Consider the following 20,030-nt stretch of genomic DNA (forward strand, 5'->3'; position numbering starts at 1 on the left):
TTAGAGGGTAATGTCAAATTTATTACATATAAAATAAATTTCAATTTATTTTTATTAAAAAAATGTCCCTTTTCAATTGCCCATAAAATCTTAAACTGAGGTTATAATAAAGATTTATTTTAAATCAAGTTTTCCTTTGTGGTCTTCACACTATTTTTTGACTATAATAAAAATTCTGTCTACATATATATATATATATATATATATATATATATATATATATATATATACACACATACACACAAAAGCTTTTTTTTTTTTTAAACAAGTTTATAATAATAAAAACAAATTAATGATTGAACCAGAAAACCAAATCATATATTAGAAAATGTCATGTTTATTAGTGTATGCACAATACATTTTTAAACACCAATTTATACAATTTTTATTCTGATATGTGTAGTGAAAAAAATTCTCTCAATATTATTCTACCATAAAATGGGACTAAGAATTGAAGCTGGCTGGGCTCTGATACACACACAACTGATAAATGAGGAAATTATTATATCCTCCTTTTCCTGCATGAACTTCCTGTTCCTTCTGCCAGATTTATATTCAGCTAGATTTATCAAAACCCTGACCAGCCCACACTTTATCCCAAATCTGGCACTAATAGTGGAAGCTGCTTCCATAAAAAAAATAAAAAATAAAAAAATAAAAAAACCAACACAAGATTTTGGATAAGGTATAAACAGCAGGCATACATACTGCCTAGAACTGAAGCATAAAAAGGGTGTGGGCAAGCAGTTATAAACAGATTGTGTTTAACAGAGCAGCATGCAGTGCTAATGATGAGTGTACAGTATATGTTAGGATAAACATCAGGGCTGGGATTTCAGCTGGAGGCCATGTAAGTACAGATAGAACACACATCAATAAGCCTGCTTGCTTTACTTCCAGTAGGGAAAGTAACCTTTAGCTGTGCTCTGTATATGTAATAAACGTTATGTTTACACTTTCACATTTCATTACATTGAACTATTCCATTTGTTCAAAAGAATTATAATAAACTTCTGTATTAAGCTTTCCTACTCTTGTCATACATAAGAACAAGACTGTTGCACGTGGATCTCTTATGGCAAATATCTGACACTAATGTACTGCTGTTTTTAAAATATATAAAATATACAAAAAGGCAAGGATTTCATGTCTGCATGAAAAAGCAAAATAAAATAAAAAATCAAACATTTCATCAGTCTATTATCTGTGACGAGCATAAAATATTTGTGTTTATTGACAAAGATTTTGGATATTTAATGAGATTTAACAATGGAAATATGGTATACTTCAGATCCGTAAACATTATTATTATTTTAAATAAATAATCATTTTCTGCAGTCTCTGAATATTTTCAAAATATAATGAAATTGTTGTTTAATTGATGTGGCAATGAAGAATCACAAATTCTTAAGTTTCTGTGCCTCTAACACCCCTAGGATTGTGCTTAGGGCGAAGTCATACCGAGCGCCACTGCAAGAGTGCTGATCTTGGATCAGTTTGGTCCATCCAATTATATACCTTGGGAGATAAAAGATTAAAAAAAACTGATCCGATATCAGCACTCTTACCCTGAGAAGTTTGTACAGCTGTGTGCTGGAACTTGGCTTGAGGCGCAATTTACATCTTGCTAAAGCACTCCTTAGCGTTATTCCACACTTGAATTCCCTACAGAGGGGGGAGGGGGGAGTGGAGAGAGAGCGAGAGAGAGTGTGAGTGAGAGAGAGAAAAAGAGAGAGAGTGTGTGTGTGTGTGTCAGTGCTTTTGGAAGTAATAAGATGCCACTTAATTAGAGGTTAAAGCCACAATCATTGTAGGCTGTTCGCACATATCGTCACTGAGCCTTGTAGGTTACATCATTTCCTGTTTCCAATTTTCTCTTTTTTGCCAAAATATTACACATTGGTGCACAGTAATAATTCAAATGCAATGAAAATGTTAACAAATCGAGATTTAAAAGATCTTAATATATTCGTTTCATGCTTTTGCATTCTCTACATCATATAGAACTGTTCAAAATAATAGAAAAAAAATAGTCACGTGGAAATATTATACTCACTTTTTTACACATGCTGATCTGCATGATGGCGTAACTGATGAGAGCTTCTTTAAGGTCACGTTCTTTTTGCTCTTTGAACCGCTCAATGTCCACCCAAGCATTATTCACAAACTCTCTGCAACATAAAGCACACGCTGACTTCAGGCCTCGTGCAGATTTATGCATTAAGAGTGAAGCTCGTCTAAAATTTATTGCCGAGGAACAGAAGAATAGCATGTAAACGGAATATAAATACACATTCTAACGAACAAACATATCCGAGATGAACTCTACGAGCCTTTTTAGTAAAAGGAGTTGCTGAAGATAAGATCATGGGAGGTTTTGTGCTATAATTTCACTCGGAGGCGAGTTGCGAAGACAGACATGGGAACGGAGCAGAATGCTTACTCGCACTCGGTTTGTCTCTCTTTCACAATCTCCTCCCCCTCCTCAATCTGGGTTTCCACAATTTTCAGTTTTGCCTCCCTCTGCTCAGGAGTCTCCTGGCCAAACAGCTTACTGGTCATCCCCTTGAGAGAGAAGGTTCGCACTGTCTGCAACACAATATAGGACAAATGTGTGTATAGCTGTGTATATTTTGTATACATAAATCTTGTAATTTGCTTATATTTGGTTGATCGTTGTTGCTCTGCAGTTTTGTGCATTTTGTATATTTTATGCCTTATTATCAAGTGAATACCTGAACAACTTCACAAGCATTTCGATCTACATGAGTTTCGACATACTGTGCAAATTCTATCACGTGCAATTTTTTTCTATTTCTCAGATAACTTGAATTTGATATGGATACCGAAATCTCTGTCATTCCCAAAGTCTGAAATCCTCTCTGTGATTTTTTTTGCTGTAGGGAAATGTGTGCTGTGTCAAAAGAAGACCCCCGTAGCTCTTTAGCCACTTTAACTGGCCCTAGCACAATCCGAGCGTCCGCCTTCTTCCTATCGAGCTTTTTACCATTCAACATTTTTTTATTATCTGTTTCTAACAGGTATTTACAAACGTGTAAATTCACAGTCAGTGATTAATGTGTGATGAGAAGTGGTACAGCTGAAGCAGTAATGAGCACAACATTTCTTGTCCTTGAGGGGTGATTTGTCATGAGTAATAAAAGTGTCAAAAGCCGAGATTTGAAGTGATGCCCAGGACAGAAGGTCATGAAGCGGCCATAAGTAAATCGCATGCTACTTTGTAATAATAAAAAAAAAATAATGATGGATGGGCTCTGCCACCATTCTTTCATTTAATTGGAAAGAACCTGGGCATCCGAAGGTAATAGTGGTGGACAAGGGAATGATTAGAAAATTAAAAAAAGATAAGGGCACACATGGCAGAAGTGGGTATATAAAGATTGTGCTGACCTTTTTTTTTTGTACTTCCACATAACATGCTGAATAAATTCTTCCTCTCTGGATCCTGAACTTAACCTCTTTTTACTTTGTTACTGAATGTTACTGAAACCAAGCACTATAGATAAGAGGAATCATTTGAAATGAGGTCCACATTCTATTATTTTAAATATTATCTCTAGTTTTTTCATGCATTCAAAAACTACTATTTTAATGATACTAATATTGATCATTAATATTAATAATATCAGTAGTAGTAGTAGTATGTTCTGCATGTGTGTTTATATGTGTCACATGCATGCTCCTGAACATTCCAGGGCCTCCACTGTGAAAATGCAGTCCTGTGGTGCTGAGGTTAAGGCATTTATTGCACTAGGAACTTTTCTAGTGTATTGTCCTGGAGTACAGCTGGACTCTATCCCCTACGACATGTTTATGCGCTCTCTTTTCACTCTTTGTGCATCAAGATGTCAAAACTCAGGAGTCAATTTCCTGTTTTTTCGTCTTATAATCCTTTATCATGATGTTTTTGTCCAGATTTTTGTAAATCCTTTTTCATAATTCTTTTTTACACTCTGCCCTATCAAATAACTAAAAAAATCTTTCAATCCTTCAGGCCTGTGAACAGAATTTGCCTCATGGGTTACTTTTAGTGAACAGTTTACTCAATAATAATAAAAAAGTTCACAAATAAGCAACTGGTTCCAAACAGGCATGCTGTGGCTGAAGCAGAAAAACAAACAGCTAAGCCTGCAAGGGGAATCCCCGAGTCCCTCACAGCAATGTGTTGACACTGTTGGTCAGTGCAATGGGTTTTTTTTTTTTTCTTCCTCAAGTTGATGGAGCCTCACCCCAGTAGCTAGTTCCTCCCTCTGTTGCTTCTTGGCGGCCAGATCCTGGCCTGCCACCTCCAGTTCAAACTGACAAAGCTCGTGCTTCCTGCACACTGCCCTGCAGAGACACAAAGCAGAGTCAACACAAAAAGCAAAGATGTACACACACACACACACACACACACACACACACACACACACACACACACACACACACACACACACACACACACACACACACACAGGATAATCTAGATGACATTATTTCTTTTAACGCAGAACAAAAAATACATTGTTTAATGTAGCTAAAGGTACACTGCTATCACGTTTATTCACTTTCATCACCATCAGATTGAAAGAAACCAGGCTTGCGTGAGCAAACCTTCTGAAAATCATTCAGTGCTGCTCTGATGAGATCTATGCCCCCCAACACATCTGGATTTGAAAGTACACAATGAAAGGTAAACAGATCTATGAGTACAATCACTGATGACTCTTCTTTCATCCTGATTCGACTGTGTCTGTGTAGCAAAGGAATAGCGATTTTTGCTGTGTATTTCTTACAATCACGTAAAGCTGCTGATAGTTGATAGAAGCCATGATCATACAGGAAACGCCTGATTCAGTGATGTACAAACAGAACTGATGTTCAGACATGTTTAGATTGTTAAATTAAGAAATCATTTCCATGGGGAAAAAAAGAAGCTTTCAGTTTTGACACACTAAACCTTAATGCCTCAGTGTAGAACAGGTATTCCTTCAGCTGGTCAGCATAGTGTTCCTCCTCCTCCAGTATGTCATCTACAGAAGCAGCGTACCTGCCGAAAGATAATGCTTCATTTAATCAAGTGTTTAAATGCAAAGGTAGTCAAATGTGTTAAAATGTGATCCACAAAAAGAAAAAAAGTATGAATCGGTGGAAGTTAACAGTAACTGCCATCATTGTGTAGATTTACTCTATGAACATATGTTTACATTTAAATATAGCACTGAACAGCTCATAAAAAAGCCACAATATCTTGATACTGCAATCATTTCACAATCCACCTCATTACAAAGACAAAAGTGACAACAAGAAAAAGTATTTTTCTGAGGACGCATCAAGATCAGTTGCAATCAAGGACTGAAGAAACATGATCCAGGGTGCGGTAAAAACCTTCGAATAAACTCGATGACTGACGAAATGACTTTCCATCTTGCAGGGTCTGACTGGCAGCTGCCTAAGTGCTACATGGATGATCTCTGACCCCAGAGCAGAGTGCTACAATCGGGAAGCCATCAGAGAAAATAAAGCAACAGTGAACAGACAAGAGCTGAGGCTCAGCTTGAGTTACGAATAGAGAGCGATTCTTTGGGTGGGCATCTTGTGATAAAAAAAAGGCAATAAATAAATAATAATAAAAAAAAGCTAAAAAAAAAAAAAAACCTGCAAACTTTACTGCTTGTGGAAGCTGCACATACATTAGCTAATGGCCAGCCAAAATGTAAAGCATCTCTCCCAAGGGCTCTCTTTCCTAGCTACATGTTACAGGGGTCAGGGAGAAAAAGGGAGGGCAAGCCTTGCTGGAAAACGAGGCATTTTCAAATCAATCCCACAAATGTGTTTCACATCCCTGGACAGAGAATCAGATTAATGAGCTGCAGGGCATCATTCAAAGCTGTTGCAACACAACCCCGAACTTATCCTTTGAAGGTTGCATGAGAGCCGCACATAAAAGGAGCAGCGACTCCCTATTAAGAAGGATGTAGTGTGTGTGAAAAATAAACTCACGCATCCATATGATGTCCTGCACTCTGCAGCCCATCTCCCATCTCTCGCTCAATCGCGCTCCACTCACTGTCCAAACCGAAAAAGGAACACCACAGACAACTATCAGATACTGTACATGTATTACATCAATCTGAAACTTTTAAATAGATTTGAATGATGTTTTTAGATTAAATGCTTTAAACCTGTGATAGTACTGAACATCATAAAGAAACAAAACTGAACATAAAAACTGATGGTTTTTCGTTAAGTGTCTCAATAAACCTGGCAAAAATCATGCAGATTGTGTATTGTATTGTACAAAACGAGGCCCACCTGAAGACTCTGCCGTAATTTCCATGCACTTTGTAGACCCCGTAAAGACGGTCAGCCACTCTCTGCGTGAACAGTTTATTCTCGTTATTACTTTATCGGCTCCTCCAATATACATATTTAATGTCAAACAGATCAAACTATTCCAATAAACACTACATTTCTGGCACATTTTTGCAACAGTGCTAAATTCTGAACAAAATACATATGAAAATAACACAACTTAGCCCTGTGTGAAGCAGTATAAGCATTCCTGAAGGGCTCGCGATACTCATTTTATAAATCTATAAACAGTTTAAACCTATCATCCAAATGAACATCCAATTACAACATTTACAGATAAGTGTGGGGAAAAAACACTGATGTAGTAGGTAGTGAGGGAGTTCTGGGTGACTGTTCCCAGGATAATTTTCCACACCCAATGTGCTTATCACAGTATTGTGAAGATGTTTGACATCTTAATGGGAAGAACAACTGATTTGATTAACATATTTAGAGCTTTAATTCAAATCTATCCATAATCTGGACTAGTAGATTATTTGGCCAGACTTTGGTCGACACCTGACCATCGCACACATTAGTGAATTTTGAACATCACATTCCAGATTGGGTTTACACTTTGGTGTTATAATAGCCTCCACTCTTCTGAGAAGGCTTTGCACTAGGTTTGTGCTCTAGAGCGGAAATAATTCCTTGAGTAAATCGAATACAAATAAATCATTGAGGCAAATTATTTGCTTCAAATCTTCGTTTAGTCCATTTAACTACACATGCAGCACCGTTTCCCCACGGACCATGATTGCTGACGCACCACCTGCTAAACTCTGTTCTGGACAGGTAACACAGAAGACGCTGCGGAACGGGAAGAAAACCAGCGAGGGGTGAAGAGAACATTCAGGCCAAAGAAAACGACAGAAAGTTTTCCAAAGTTTGGGATAATTTCAAACTAAAACAAAGAAAAGTCCATGCAGAGCGTCTACTTTTTTGTACAGTTAATAGATTTTTAGATTTGCATTTCGATGTAATATGGCAATTAAACGCACTGAAAGAGTTTAGTTTTCACAGATATTCTTGTATGCATTTTTAGCAATAAAAAGAAAATGTTTCTTTTTTTAAAAGGAAACAAATGACTTGTTTATTTTTTTTTTTTAAAGTCACGTCTTATTTTCTCTGGTATATTTAGTATTACTCTTTGATGAAGTCGATTTAACAATGGACTAATCGGTAGAATACTCGATCACTAAAATAATCGATAGCTCTATTGTGCTCGTTCGGCTGCAAGAGTGTTAGTGAGGTCAGGCACTTATGTTGGGAAAGGAGGTCTGGGGTGCAGTCAGTTTTCCAGTTCATCGCAATCCTTTTCAGTGGGGTTGAGGTCGGGGCTCTGTGCAAGAATCTTGAGTTCTTCTGTTCCTTGGCAACTATGGAAAATAATGTCTTCCCGGACCACTTTGTGCCCAATGAAATTGGCAAGCTAGAACAGGTTTTAGCCTCTTCATTCCAGTAAGGGAAACTAACTATACAATTTACTGCTTGGCAACTTGGTGGTCACAGTTTGAGAAAAAAAACTACATACGACTATACATTCGGTTTTATGCAATGTGACATAACTTTCTGGTAGAAAACAGCCTCAGGTGATTCAATAATAATAAAAAAAATAGGCCACTCTACTATGGTGGTTATCCAATTTTAGTGATTCATATGTGACTCTTATGACAATTGCATCTGACCAGTCTACATTCTGCATTATTTCCAGCTCCTCTCACATATTTCTTGGCAAGAAAAATTTCATCAGAGGTACATAGTAACGGTCGCTTGGCAATTGAAATAAAGACAAATGTGGAATCAGATATTTCGTACAGTAATTTGATGCACTCTCTGGTGCAAAATCTCTATAAATTCATCCTGTCTCCAAAGTCTCAGTGCAGTGAAAGATAGTCTGTCCAAAATCTGCTTCCACCTTTGAGCAAACATCTAAGTAACTATGGATGGATGTTTTTGATAAAGTACTGGCAGCTCAGACTCAAACTGTCAAACCAGCTGAGCATTTAATTGAGGAAACTTTAGTGTGTGAAACACAATTTTCTTTGAAATAAATCTCAATAGATTTTCTTTTATCCACATTTACATTTTCTCTTTTTTTTCTAAGATGCTTTGATAATAGTTGAAATAAGGTTGAATGGATCAGAGTTATTGCTCTCATATTAGGAGATTTGTGATGCTGGGACCCTCCCCCAAAAAAAAAAAAAAAAAAAAAGAGGTTTCAATAATGTAGTATAGAATAGGCTGTTTACATTTATCAATTGTAGATACACCACACTTTTATGCACGATCATGTGAAATTAAGCAGCTTTTCAAGACTGCAATATTTCCAAACCCTCCAAGCCTAGCAGAGAGGCACAGTTTTGCAGAATGTGTGTTTGGCAGCTGTTAGTACTCACCGCTCGCACACGCAACAGCTGTGATATCACAGACTGGAGCTCATCTCCATAGTGCTTCATATCTGCAAACCTCCTGAGAGAGAGAGGAAAAATAGAGAAAGAAAAATATGGCATGGTATATGACTGGCAGTCTTTTAGTTTAAAAAAAAATAATACAATAGATCTTTAAAGAAATGACAATTTAGAAAAGAGTCGAACAAAATCTTTGTACATGACTTACTTGTCAGGATTCTTCACTCTGAAGGTTGCATTCAAAGCCTTCAACCTCGAATCTGCCTGGAAAAGTAGAAATTATTACAATAATGGGGTTTTGTGTGTTTGTGCACCTGTTTGTGAAAGGCTAGAACACTCCTTTTAAAGGAATGCTGCGAACATCCACATACTTACAAATATACACAATCACATGGAAAAACACTGCTGCTCTCTGACTTGATCCTGACAGCTCAAAAAAACACTCTGTGCTAGTTTAGAGCAATCAGCTTACACTGATCAAAGGTTTGTCCGTTTAGTAAAGCTTTAACTGCCTAGTATCATAACACTTGTAGATTTCCAGCCAGGCTAGGACAGACTGCACAGTAATGATGTGTATAAAGCCAACTCCGAATCACTGGTGCATATCAAATTTGATAAGAAACATATGGTGAAGAGAGACATGCTTAAATAACGCAGTGACAAAAGATAATAAAAAGATATAAAAAGGTCTCTGAGAGGGCATAAGAACAAATGGACATAAATCGCAAATGGAATACCTTTGCCTGAAATCCAGTCTCAAATACAACTTCCTTCCAGCTCTGTTCCTGTGGGGCAGAGAGGAGGTAGTTTTGACATTGACAAAAACCATTATGGACATAATAGTACGTAGCAGTATGCCGTGATAAGGATGAACAAATCAAATATTGCTGTGGAAACAAAACAAGTTTAAAACAAAGTGACAAAAAAACTGATATGCATGTACACATGGATTAAATTGCATTCCAAGTTTTTTAGAGCTCTCACTCTATTTAATAAAGATACAGCAAACCAGGCAGACAGAAAGACATACAAATATACATACATACATACACCGTTTCATTCATATTCAACGGAATTATTGTGGTCAGGGCAAATTATTGCAGAAGCACTGAGCATGAGGTTGAAATAAACCCTTGATGAGGCAAAAGTTCATCTCTCCCTTCCCTCTTTTTCACCCAAAAATTCACACACAGAGGCAATTTATAGAAGCCGCTTACTGACACGGTGTCAAAGAACAAAGAGGAAATCCGCATGGACACATGGAGACCTTGCAGAACTCAACAGAATAACCAGAAAAGATCAAACTGGGATAAAGTGGCACTGTAAAGAGGAATTTCTAAAAGCTCTTTCTCCACCATTCGGCCTCACAGATGCTACTGCGTTATGAAATCAAAGAGCCAACGATGCTCTCTTGTACGCATTCAAGTGTTCCAAAAGGTAAGCAACAGTACACATTGTTGAAATCTGTTGCAAACTGTTCATCAAATCAGTCATCATGTGAAAAACAAGCTTTTTTTTTTTTCCTTTCGGCAAAAACATTATCTAGTCACTTGGTTAACTGTTTTCCAGGTTACCTCAGTGAGAAAAGAGTAAAAGATCTTGTCCGTGGACAGAACAGGGTGAGAGGCAACCCGGAGCAGGAAGTTCTCAAGCCCCACCCTTCTCCGTTCCACAAAGTCCGGATCCATGTTGTCTGCAGACAGTTTGTGCCACACGAATTCCGCCTGCAACAACAACACCCACAATCAACCACAATCCCACAAACGTTTCCACGAATGCAAGCAAGAAGCCTTACTCACGCGTTTCTCAGGCAGAGGTGGGACAACTATAAATGGATATGTGACCAGCAAGTAATTTCTGAGAAGCTCGAACTCGCTGTAGCGCCTCCACAGCGTTTCAGGGGCAGGACTGGTTCCCTCAGATGAAGCATCCACTGGCCTTCATAGGGAAGAATACGAGTTATTATTATTATTGATTAATTCCAAAGCAAATTAAAACCGAAGATAATATATTAGTAATTTAACGTTGTTAAACAGAGGCGCATTCTTAAAGAAGACAATGGTACTGGAAGTATTCTATGAAATAGGATCAAATCATCCTCCAGTTGGTTTTATATTTCTGCATTAAAGCATGTGTGTTTATGGGTAAGCACGGCACTCAGAGGAGCACCGACACAACAGCATACACCTCTGTAAAATGTCAACAGTGTCCTCGTGCTGTGCGTTAATACAAGTGTTTGTTGTGTTGTAGACCTCTACTTTGAACACACGAGACAAGTTTAACCCATTACGCATAATCATTAAAAACATTAGGTCACTCGTTAAAAAGCCACTAATATGAAGGCCCAATATTACAAATCTCCTTAAAACATTACCGGTATAGCTCAGTGGAAAAATCACGTTGGATCACCTTTCAGTTTTATCTTCCCTGTTTTGATTTCCACATTGTCTGCATTTTATAAAATCAACAACAATGTAAAAAAAGAAAAAAAAAAAGAAAAAAAAGGGGGTTGCCCACAACGTGTTCGCTAATACTTTAGCACTGCGTAGAGATCGTTCATATTTAGTTTTACTGGTTTGCACAGTTTTGCCGCAGGTATATATCTGTGCAATAATACACTACACTTAGGAACACATTTGGTGAAGAGATTCAGAGAGTGAAGGGAAGAAAGAGAGAGGGACAGAGATATTAGGAAATCTATGAAACAGTAATAATTCAGGATCCTAAATGCTCCAAGTGGGAAATGAGAGCACGTAATGTGCACTGGGCTAAAAATCTGGAGTAGAAAGGCAGAACGTGACAAACTTGCTGGGGGGTTTTCTCCATCAAAACCCCAGTCCCCCAAAGACAGCCCAGTCACGCTCTCTCTTTCTACCTTAGGGGGTGTGAATATCTCTCTCTCTCTCTCTCTCTCTCTCTCTCTCTCTCTGAGATAGATAGATAGATAGATAGATAGATAGATAGATAGATAGATAGATAGATAGATAGATAGATAGATAGATAGATAGATAGATAGATAGATAGACATACATGTATGTATGTGTGCGCGCGTGTGTGTATTTGCATAATGTGTTTCCTTTCATGGGCCTCAGTAACAATACAGCTCTGTGCATTGAACTTTAAAACCATAAGAGGTTTGCAGTGTTTTGTGATACATTCTGCATTTCCACTTAACAAAAGCTTCCTGTAAACTCTAAAACTGTTCTGATTTTGACAAAAAAAAAAAAAACCACAACTGAAATGCTAACTTGAGTTAGATGACACAACAAAAAGGAAAATCTCAACACATGTCGTTTGACAGCCGAGGATGTGTCTACGACTCTGAAGTAAACACAGCCGTGTCAGCGTGCGACTTCCCAAAAAGCTGACTCGGCAGCCGTGTCAAAAGGGACACGTCTTGGTTTTCAGCACAGAGCATTTTGGTGAGTGAAAAGGAAAGGGAAAAAAAAGAAAAGAAAATAGAGGACCCTTTGTCCTACAGAGTTCCTGACCAGTAGCACATGCCTGTGTGTTGAGAGCTGGACAGAACTTTTTTAGCCCATAAGAGACAGACAGTTTGAGTTACACAGAGAGGATGATATGTGTAAACAATAGCAGTGCATGACGCTGAAACGCCTCTCCAGCATAGCGTTGTTATTCGCACTTCTGCTGAAGGTCAAACGCGGCTTTGCACCATCCTGTCTCTTCTCTAGAGAGATTCAGACCAGACTTTTTTTTTTTTTTTCATGAATCAATGTTTCATTTTATTTGTCAAAATGTATGTTTGCATTACTGTTCATATTTTTATATTATTAATAATAATATAAAAAGCTGGGTTTCACAGTGTTCTTGATGACTAGTCTCTAAACGAGGGAACTAGCATGTGGATGTGTTTTTAATAGAAACTCCAGAGCATTACTATGAGTCACTCTGTAATGGGGCAGTTACTAAATGCTGAACAAACTAAAAAAAAAAATACAATTATAGAAATTTTTAATTCGCAACTATTTTCAATGAAAGTGAAGTTATTCATGCAAATGATATCTTGTGTGCATTTATGGGATGAATATGAAAGTTTTTCAGAAATTACAGGATCAAACTTATTGTGTAAATGCTCATACTAGTGCGTTAGTAATAAATAAATATTTTCATACCCATCTTACAGACTTTTCTGCGGATCTACCAGTCCAGGATATAATGTTTTAAGAATATATGTTATTTAGCTTATCCCTACAGTCTACATGCAATTAAATACCGGCAATGTGTAGTAAGTATAGTATATATGTGTGTGTGTGTGTGTGTGTGTGCATTAGATAAAGCAATGTTAGTATAATGGATAGAACATCTACCTGTAACAATAAAGTCTGGGTTGGGTTGTTCTAAGGGAAGGATGTTAGCCTGCTGTGATCATATAGTGATTAGTACACTGTGTTATGGCAGAATCCAGATCACGGTATTGGCGATAGTTCTACATTCCACAGTGGTGGCTCAAATGTTAAGGCGCTGGATTTCTGGTTATGAGCCTAAATTATGGCCTTTAATCCGCTCTGCTCTGTGTTGCTGTATTAGTACTGACCCTGTGCACTACATAGGTGAGATATATGAGGAAAAGAATTTCACTGTGTATACACATGATAAAGGCGTTTTCTTCTGAACCCGAAACTGGCTTTAAATCTCAATTTAGTGTCAAAAAATATGCTGATGAAGTTCTGAAAAAAATTAATGTCAAAGCAGTTGAAACGCAGTCAGAATGCACGAGGATGAATGAACGAGGCTACATACCTTGTTTCAATGAGGTAAACCGTGTAGGTTTCCTGCATGTTGACCGCATTTTTTCCGGTTCTTTTCTCTGCCTCAGCTACACTAATCTCCACCCGTTTCAAAAGATTGGCACCCTTTTCAATCATCTGTGGAAACAATGTCAATATCAACACACCGTGTACACTTTAAAAGAAAGAAACCGGCAAGAAATGCGTACATTGTATTTCAGTTACTTTGTAGAAACATTATTTGGGCATTGAAACTGCTTTATTGTACCATTTGATTACATTTGTCCTCACAATTAGGGTTTGCTGATAGCTTGTAGCTGCTTGGGTATTCGTATCTTTGCTAATAATGATGGTCTGGTTGGTAAAATATAATTGATATGTAAAACGTTATACGATACATCAGTGTACCGTATCGACACGAACAACCACTGTGTACCAAAAACACAAGGTATCTATTTTTCTGATTTTTTTTTTTCCCCCTTTGTCTGACTCAAAATGGTCTGGAGACAAGCCAATCACATTTCTAATAGAAATTGTTCAAAATCTGTAACATAAACTGTGTTTTCTAAAAAGCTGACCTTCTCATAACAAAATTAGACACACATGTCAGCAATGGAGTTATTATTTACCACTGAAATGGATTATTATGGTGTTTACATGAATGCATTGTGTGAATAATTGGTTACTATTCGGATAATCAGGAATAAATGTAGAGGTTGCGTCTAACAGGTTTGAGGCATAGATGACAGATCACGTGACACTTGTACACAACCAATACACCGCCTAAATCAACAAAAAAACCCGAGTTTGAGCAATTTGAGTTTGAGTCTTTTTGAACACAATCAATTTATTCGTATTAAGCGAAAATCTGAACGTTTATCGATCATTTTTAGTCGAATACTATTTTATAAGTTAGCTAGCTAGCCAAGTTCATAGGCAAGCTAAGTGCAATGTTGTGACAGATAATAGCTCAGCTGTGTGTCGAAAAGAAGCTGGAAGATAATAACAATACACAATATTACACAAGAAAACCTTTTTATTACTAAATTCAAGTCAATTAGATAGAGACGTGTTTAAAGAGGGCTATTTCCGAGCGCTGAAAGAGTAAGAGGGAGACAGAGGGAGACAGAGAGAGAAATCCTCCAGCTGTAAGTCAGAGATCAGGCGACCCCGAGGATTCACACCCGGCCTGCTGCCTAAACCCAGTCTGCTCCATCAACAGCAGTCGGCAAGAAACATCCTTATACATATAAGAAGCTCCGTCGTTTGTTTGTTTTTTTTTTTACCGTGTTTTTAATGTTGTTTTCTGACGCTGAAGGAGTCAGGTCGGTGTTTCCCACCACTGCTATATCCTCACTTCCCGAATCCGCCATCATCCTTAGTGTTGTATTTGATCTCCCGCGCATGCGCAGTTAACATCTGTGAAACTTCTTCAGTTGATTCATTAAAAACAGTGTGGGTTTTGTAATAATCATCATTATCATCATACGAGGAAAAATAAATGAATTATTGTTATAATTATCATTATTATTAAAAAACGTAAAAGGAACATACTACCTCTATTAATATTACTAGTAGTAATAATAATAATAATAATAATAATAATAACAATAATAATATGAAGATAGGAACAAATGTATTATTATTATTATTATTATTATTATTATTATTATTATTATTATTATTATTATTATTATTATTTTGCTCTGATTTGTTTGCATTTGTTGCACGTGTGTGTGCGTGCGTGCGTGCGTGCGTGCGTGCGTGTGTGTGTGTGTGTGTGTGTGTGTGTGTGTGTGTGTGTGTGTGAACGATCAAGCTCCCTGAATAAAAAAAAAAAAAAATAAATAAACACCAATACGGTCTACAATTATTAGCACGACCCCTATAATTTTCTTTTTATTTGATCCAGAAGTCAATTCAGTATGTGCTGGCTAACCACACCATATATCCATGTCACCATATATCATATAACACTATGCTTCATCGTGTGCTTTTTGACTTTTAAATCTGTAAGATATATCTATTTGTTCAGAAGAACCTGCCAGAGATGCCAGAGATGTTAGAATGAGACTCACTCCATAGAGCTATTATATCTGTCAGTAATCCTGTACAAGTCGAAACGCTTGGTATACCCTTGGTATAAAAAAGCATCTTAATCTGTGAAGCTAGTGTCTGTTGCTGATAAAGCTTATTAGTACCTTGATAGACTCTTGAACAGTCCACTGGTCTGCATGAATAAACTGCAGTTCCTGGGCGGGCCGCTTGCCACAGCTGGATTGAAAACATCTGGATCCGCCTCCGAGGCCAGAAAACTCGTCGATCCGAGCGGCTCAGCTCTTCCAGCGCACAGGACAGCTTCTAAAACCTCTCTCTATGCGAACTTTCCTTTGTCTCTGACAGCGAGGAAGGTGAAAGAAGAAGCTGACTCAAGATTGTGTCCGGGGCGAAAAAAACCCACTATGGAGCTCCGGGGCTGGAGATTCACGCCTTTCCTATGTGTCCTTCTGTCGCTCAGTGAGTAGAAAAGCAGAGTTTCTGCCAGTCATCTCCACTTTCTTTTGTACTCATATTATGTGCAGCCATCAACATACAAGCCGAGAGAAAAACTACATACTACTATACCAGAGTATAGATAACGGTGCCAAACATACTATTACATCATACATAAACACTGCAGTAATATGAACTTTTAGATAGACATAAGACTTGATTTGCATTTAGTTGGCTGTATATAATTAACATGGCGGCGTAGTATTTTGACACAGTACTATTTGGATGTGTTGATTAGAGTTACATACAGTGTGGACTATTTTTAAGCGTATTGGACTTCTCATAAAAATGAATAAAAAAAGAAACATGAAAACATTTGTTGATATGGTCAAGTTTGAGACTGAAGTGTGAGTATTTACTGACAACAGTACTAACTAAGGATAGATATTATCTGTGCTGGATTTTAAAAGCAATTTGTGAGAAGAAGTTATGAATACATGATATGGTTTTCATCTATCCATTAGAAAGGCAGTCAGTTTTTAAGTTATAAGAAATGCTACCAAATCATAGACTCATAGTGTCATCAACTTTTCATGAGGGTTTAACCATATGTCATGATTTGATCTATGTGTTGTTTTATCAAACAGTGACAAAATGATACACACAAACAAAAAAATAACACATATTTCTTTGGAAAGGTTCTCAGATCTTTTTGGTATATTTTTTAGATTTGTGATTTATTATAAAACATAACATTCTTATGAAATAGAATGAAAATATTGCGTAAGAACATAATCATTTTCAGTCTTTCTACACTTCAATTCTCATTAACCAATTGAATGTTGAGTTTGTTGTGCGAACCATGCACTCTAAATACTATTTAACAACAGGATTGATTCTGTGCAGAAGAAAATAAATGTAATAAACAGAGCACACATACAGTGTCAATGCAAAATCCAAAGGAAATTTCTATCAATAAATCTTTATTCAGGTTTAAAATGATCTTTGCTGTATAGAAGAGGGTTCCTTAAATGGATTGTATTTGAGGGAACAGTTTTGATTTTAACAGTCGTTCAAAGTCATTACAGTGCTGTTGAAGAGAACAAAATCATAATGTCTTCATTTATTCATCCAGCTTTCCAATTGTTGCTGAAAACAGTACCTAATGAAGATAAATTAGGTAATTATTAAGGAAGACAGAGGGCACATGTGATAAACTGGTGCCAACTCTAATGAATTTAAACAACACGCAGAGAGACAAAAGACAGAGCGAGTGTAATGTGACAGTCTTTTCTTAGTCCTGCCATCACCCTTTTAAACAATGCTCAAATTGTCCTGGTTACAGCCAATAATAAGATGCTGACGGGCTCTAAGTCACCCTGGTCACAAAAGAACTGCAATGACAGAGATGAGGGTTGTAATATTTCTTTCTTTTGCATCCAAAAAGTGTCTTTCTGTTGTGGTAACTTTAAGGCAGAGAATCTAAGTGATCATAAGCAGGATAAACAGATATTTATTGTTTGGCATGAGATTATAGGTATTGAATTGGCAGTTGTAAGAACAGCCCCCAAAATTGATTGAATAATTCATTTTTCTCTCCTGATCTTGGAAGAGCTCGTCAGTTCATAAGTTCAAAAGTTGTTTCAAAATACATTGGATCATTTTTGGCTCCGGAGCTTCAGAGGAAATCTTGATGACATCTGTATATCATATGCATGTGACAGGGCCAACCGGTGATGTTTTGATTATGCTTTATTAATTTATTCGCAAAATGCTTTCAAGGCTATTCGAAAGTGAGATATCATGCCACACAGTGGCAGAATGTGATTACTGCACTTTAAGAAAAGTGCAGTTGAGAAACGAAGCGCAGTTTAGTGTATCCTGTTCATCACAGAAGATAAGCATCAGGCTGTCCAGTTTGTTGAATCAGGTGCACTGCAGCATCAGGCTGTCCAGTTTGTTGAATCAGGTGCACTGCAGAAATTGTGCAATAATGAGAGTAAGGCTGTGAACCTAAATCTCTCCTAACGTTCAGTGTTTAACACATTATGGTGCGTGATCTCTTTGCAGATTGCAGTGTTGTTTGGCCTCTGTGTGAAGTAAAACCGATTGTAACACACCTATTGCCTTTAAAGAAGTGTCATTCTGCCATTCTGAATATTAATGTACAGCATTGGAGTGGGTTGTGAACTATGGAATACGGAAGAAAAGTGGATCTGACTGTAAAGACATGTTACAACTACAGGCCAGCATCTCCAGGCCTCCAGTGAGCATGTGGCCCTTGGATTTCCCATAAGTACAGAGGGGTTGTTCTTCAAACTTGGCCAGAGTGAACACTTATGGCTTTAATTTATTTCTGGAGCAGTCAACTGCTGATTTTAATTACCTTATATTTTGGAAGTTCGGAGAGGGGGGCTTTTTTTTTTTTTGCTTTTTTTTTTTTTTTTTTTTGCTTAAATATTCTTAGTTATTGCTCTTTTCATTTCTCTCTCTCTTTCGTTCTCTATCGCTCTGTTTCGTTCTTTCTCACTCACTTGTATATTTTGATGGTTGGCATCAGTGAACATCTGGAAGCCTTTGCGAAATATCAGCACTGTTTCTTTTCATGTTTACTCAGTCCTATTAGATCACCACGCTCTCTGAGTGAAACAAGCTCACCCGTCATCTGGTTTCTATCAACAATTAATATTGTTGTGATGTGGCAGCATGAGGATAGCGGAAGGAAGATGCGTGGGAAGGAATGCTCCCCACACCCCGACATAACACAGGCACTCTGAACCCCTCCACCCTCAAAACACACATACACACATGCTGACAACTAAGCCAAACCTACACACAATATACGATGTATATCATCCAAATCCATCCATCTGTTGTGTCCAGATGGGGTGTAGCCTTTTTTAGTAAGGTTTTGGGTCTTTTTCATTCTGATTGCAACTGCTCACCTGTGGCCATTTTTATTGCCATAGTAATCTAATACATGTACTGTGAACCATTTAATAATCATGTATTCATTTCTTTTGATATTGACAGTACCTCTTATTGAATAATAAAATTTATATATAGGACATTGTACATTCATTAATTCATTTATTCCTTCAGTGACTGCATTATACTGGTTAGGGTTGTTGTGGATTAACCTCCTATCCACTAAAACCGGGCATCAGGAACACAGCCTGCCTTGTAATACAGTTCAGCACTATTTCAGAGGCAGAATTTCAAAGTGATGGTTATCAGCAACTGTCAATGTAGATTTGGTAAATGGAATAGCAGCCTATTTCTCTAACAGCATGAAGAGGATCTTACACTCATTCATACGGAGCATTTTAAGCACTTTTAAATTCTTGTGCACTAATTCAGGTTACACGGTTTTATTCGGCTCAAAATATATTTATATTGTTGCCCTATTGCCGTTAACCGCATTCTATTTTCTTGTGGTATGTACATATATGTTTATTTGTATAATCCCAGATGTCATAATTCATATATCTACAATATTGTAAAACAAAAAAATTAATAATATCTCTGTAAAAACATTGTGTACTAACTTACTACTTTTATTTATGTGTGCAAATTTTAGTATTTCAGGCCAGTGCTTTCACTCACATATCGACTAACCTTTGTAAGTGGTGTGACCAGTCCAATCCCGTGTGTGAGGACAATATCTGCATGAGTAACTGCAACTTCAGCTCCTTCTGTACCTATACTGAGGAGGTCTGCGTGGCTATATGGTAAGTCTGGCCAATGCCACTTTTTATTTATAGAATGCAACGTCATTGAGCCAAGCCAGCACTGGGTTCCCAATGTGTTGGAGTGTGAGTGGGCCACAACTGGAGTTTTGAGATGCGGTTGAGTTCTCGGACATTGTGTATGATTCATGCCATTCCACCCCAGCCACAGCCCACAAGGCTGAATTCTAACTTTCTCTCTTACATCTAAGTTTGAATTCAAACTTGATGTTTTAAATCTTTAGATGGACCTAAGATAGTGTATTACAATTTAAATGTATATGAGGCTAATGTAT

General features: G+C 37.4%; 2 protein-coding genes across 3 annotated transcripts in view; one reads left to right on the plus strand and one right to left on the minus strand.

Moving 5' to 3' along the window:
* snx4 (sorting nexin 4) lies at window positions 1–15,914 on the minus strand. Its single transcript, XM_083537568.1, has 15 exons — window positions 15,715–15,914; window positions 14,800–14,940; window positions 13,527–13,651; window positions 10,565–10,703; window positions 10,340–10,489; window positions 9,503–9,550; window positions 8,974–9,029; window positions 8,754–8,826; window positions 6,316–6,377; window positions 6,004–6,069; window positions 4,961–5,050; window positions 4,251–4,350; window positions 2,444–2,589; window positions 2,057–2,171; window positions 1–1,665 (listed from the first exon to the last, which is right to left on the minus strand). Exons 2-15 carry the CDS (start codon window positions 14,917–14,919, stop codon window positions 1,618–1,620), a joined length of 1,338 nt encoding a protein of 445 aa, XP_083393694.1. The 5' UTR covers window positions 14,920–14,940; window positions 15,715–15,914; the 3' UTR covers window positions 1–1,617.
* Window positions 15,748–20,030, plus strand: part of tgfbr2l (transforming growth factor beta receptor-like) — a gene marked incomplete at its 5' end in the record, with an annotated part of 13,410 nt that continues 9,127 nt past the window's right edge. For both annotated transcript variants that reach the window (XM_083537552.1, XM_083537553.1), the window contains 2 exons: window positions 15,748–16,030; window positions 19,587–19,737. In XM_083537552.1, coding sequence (XP_083393678.1) covers window positions 15,748–16,030; window positions 19,587–19,737 — 434 coding nt within the window. The remainder of the gene's footprint in view (window positions 16,031–19,586; window positions 19,738–20,030) is intronic.

Source organism: Silurus aristotelis (genome assembly GCF_946808225.1).
Source record: "Silurus aristotelis genome assembly, chromosome: 3".
Taxonomy (NCBI): Eukaryota; Metazoa; Chordata; class Actinopteri; order Siluriformes; family Siluridae; genus Silurus; species Silurus aristotelis.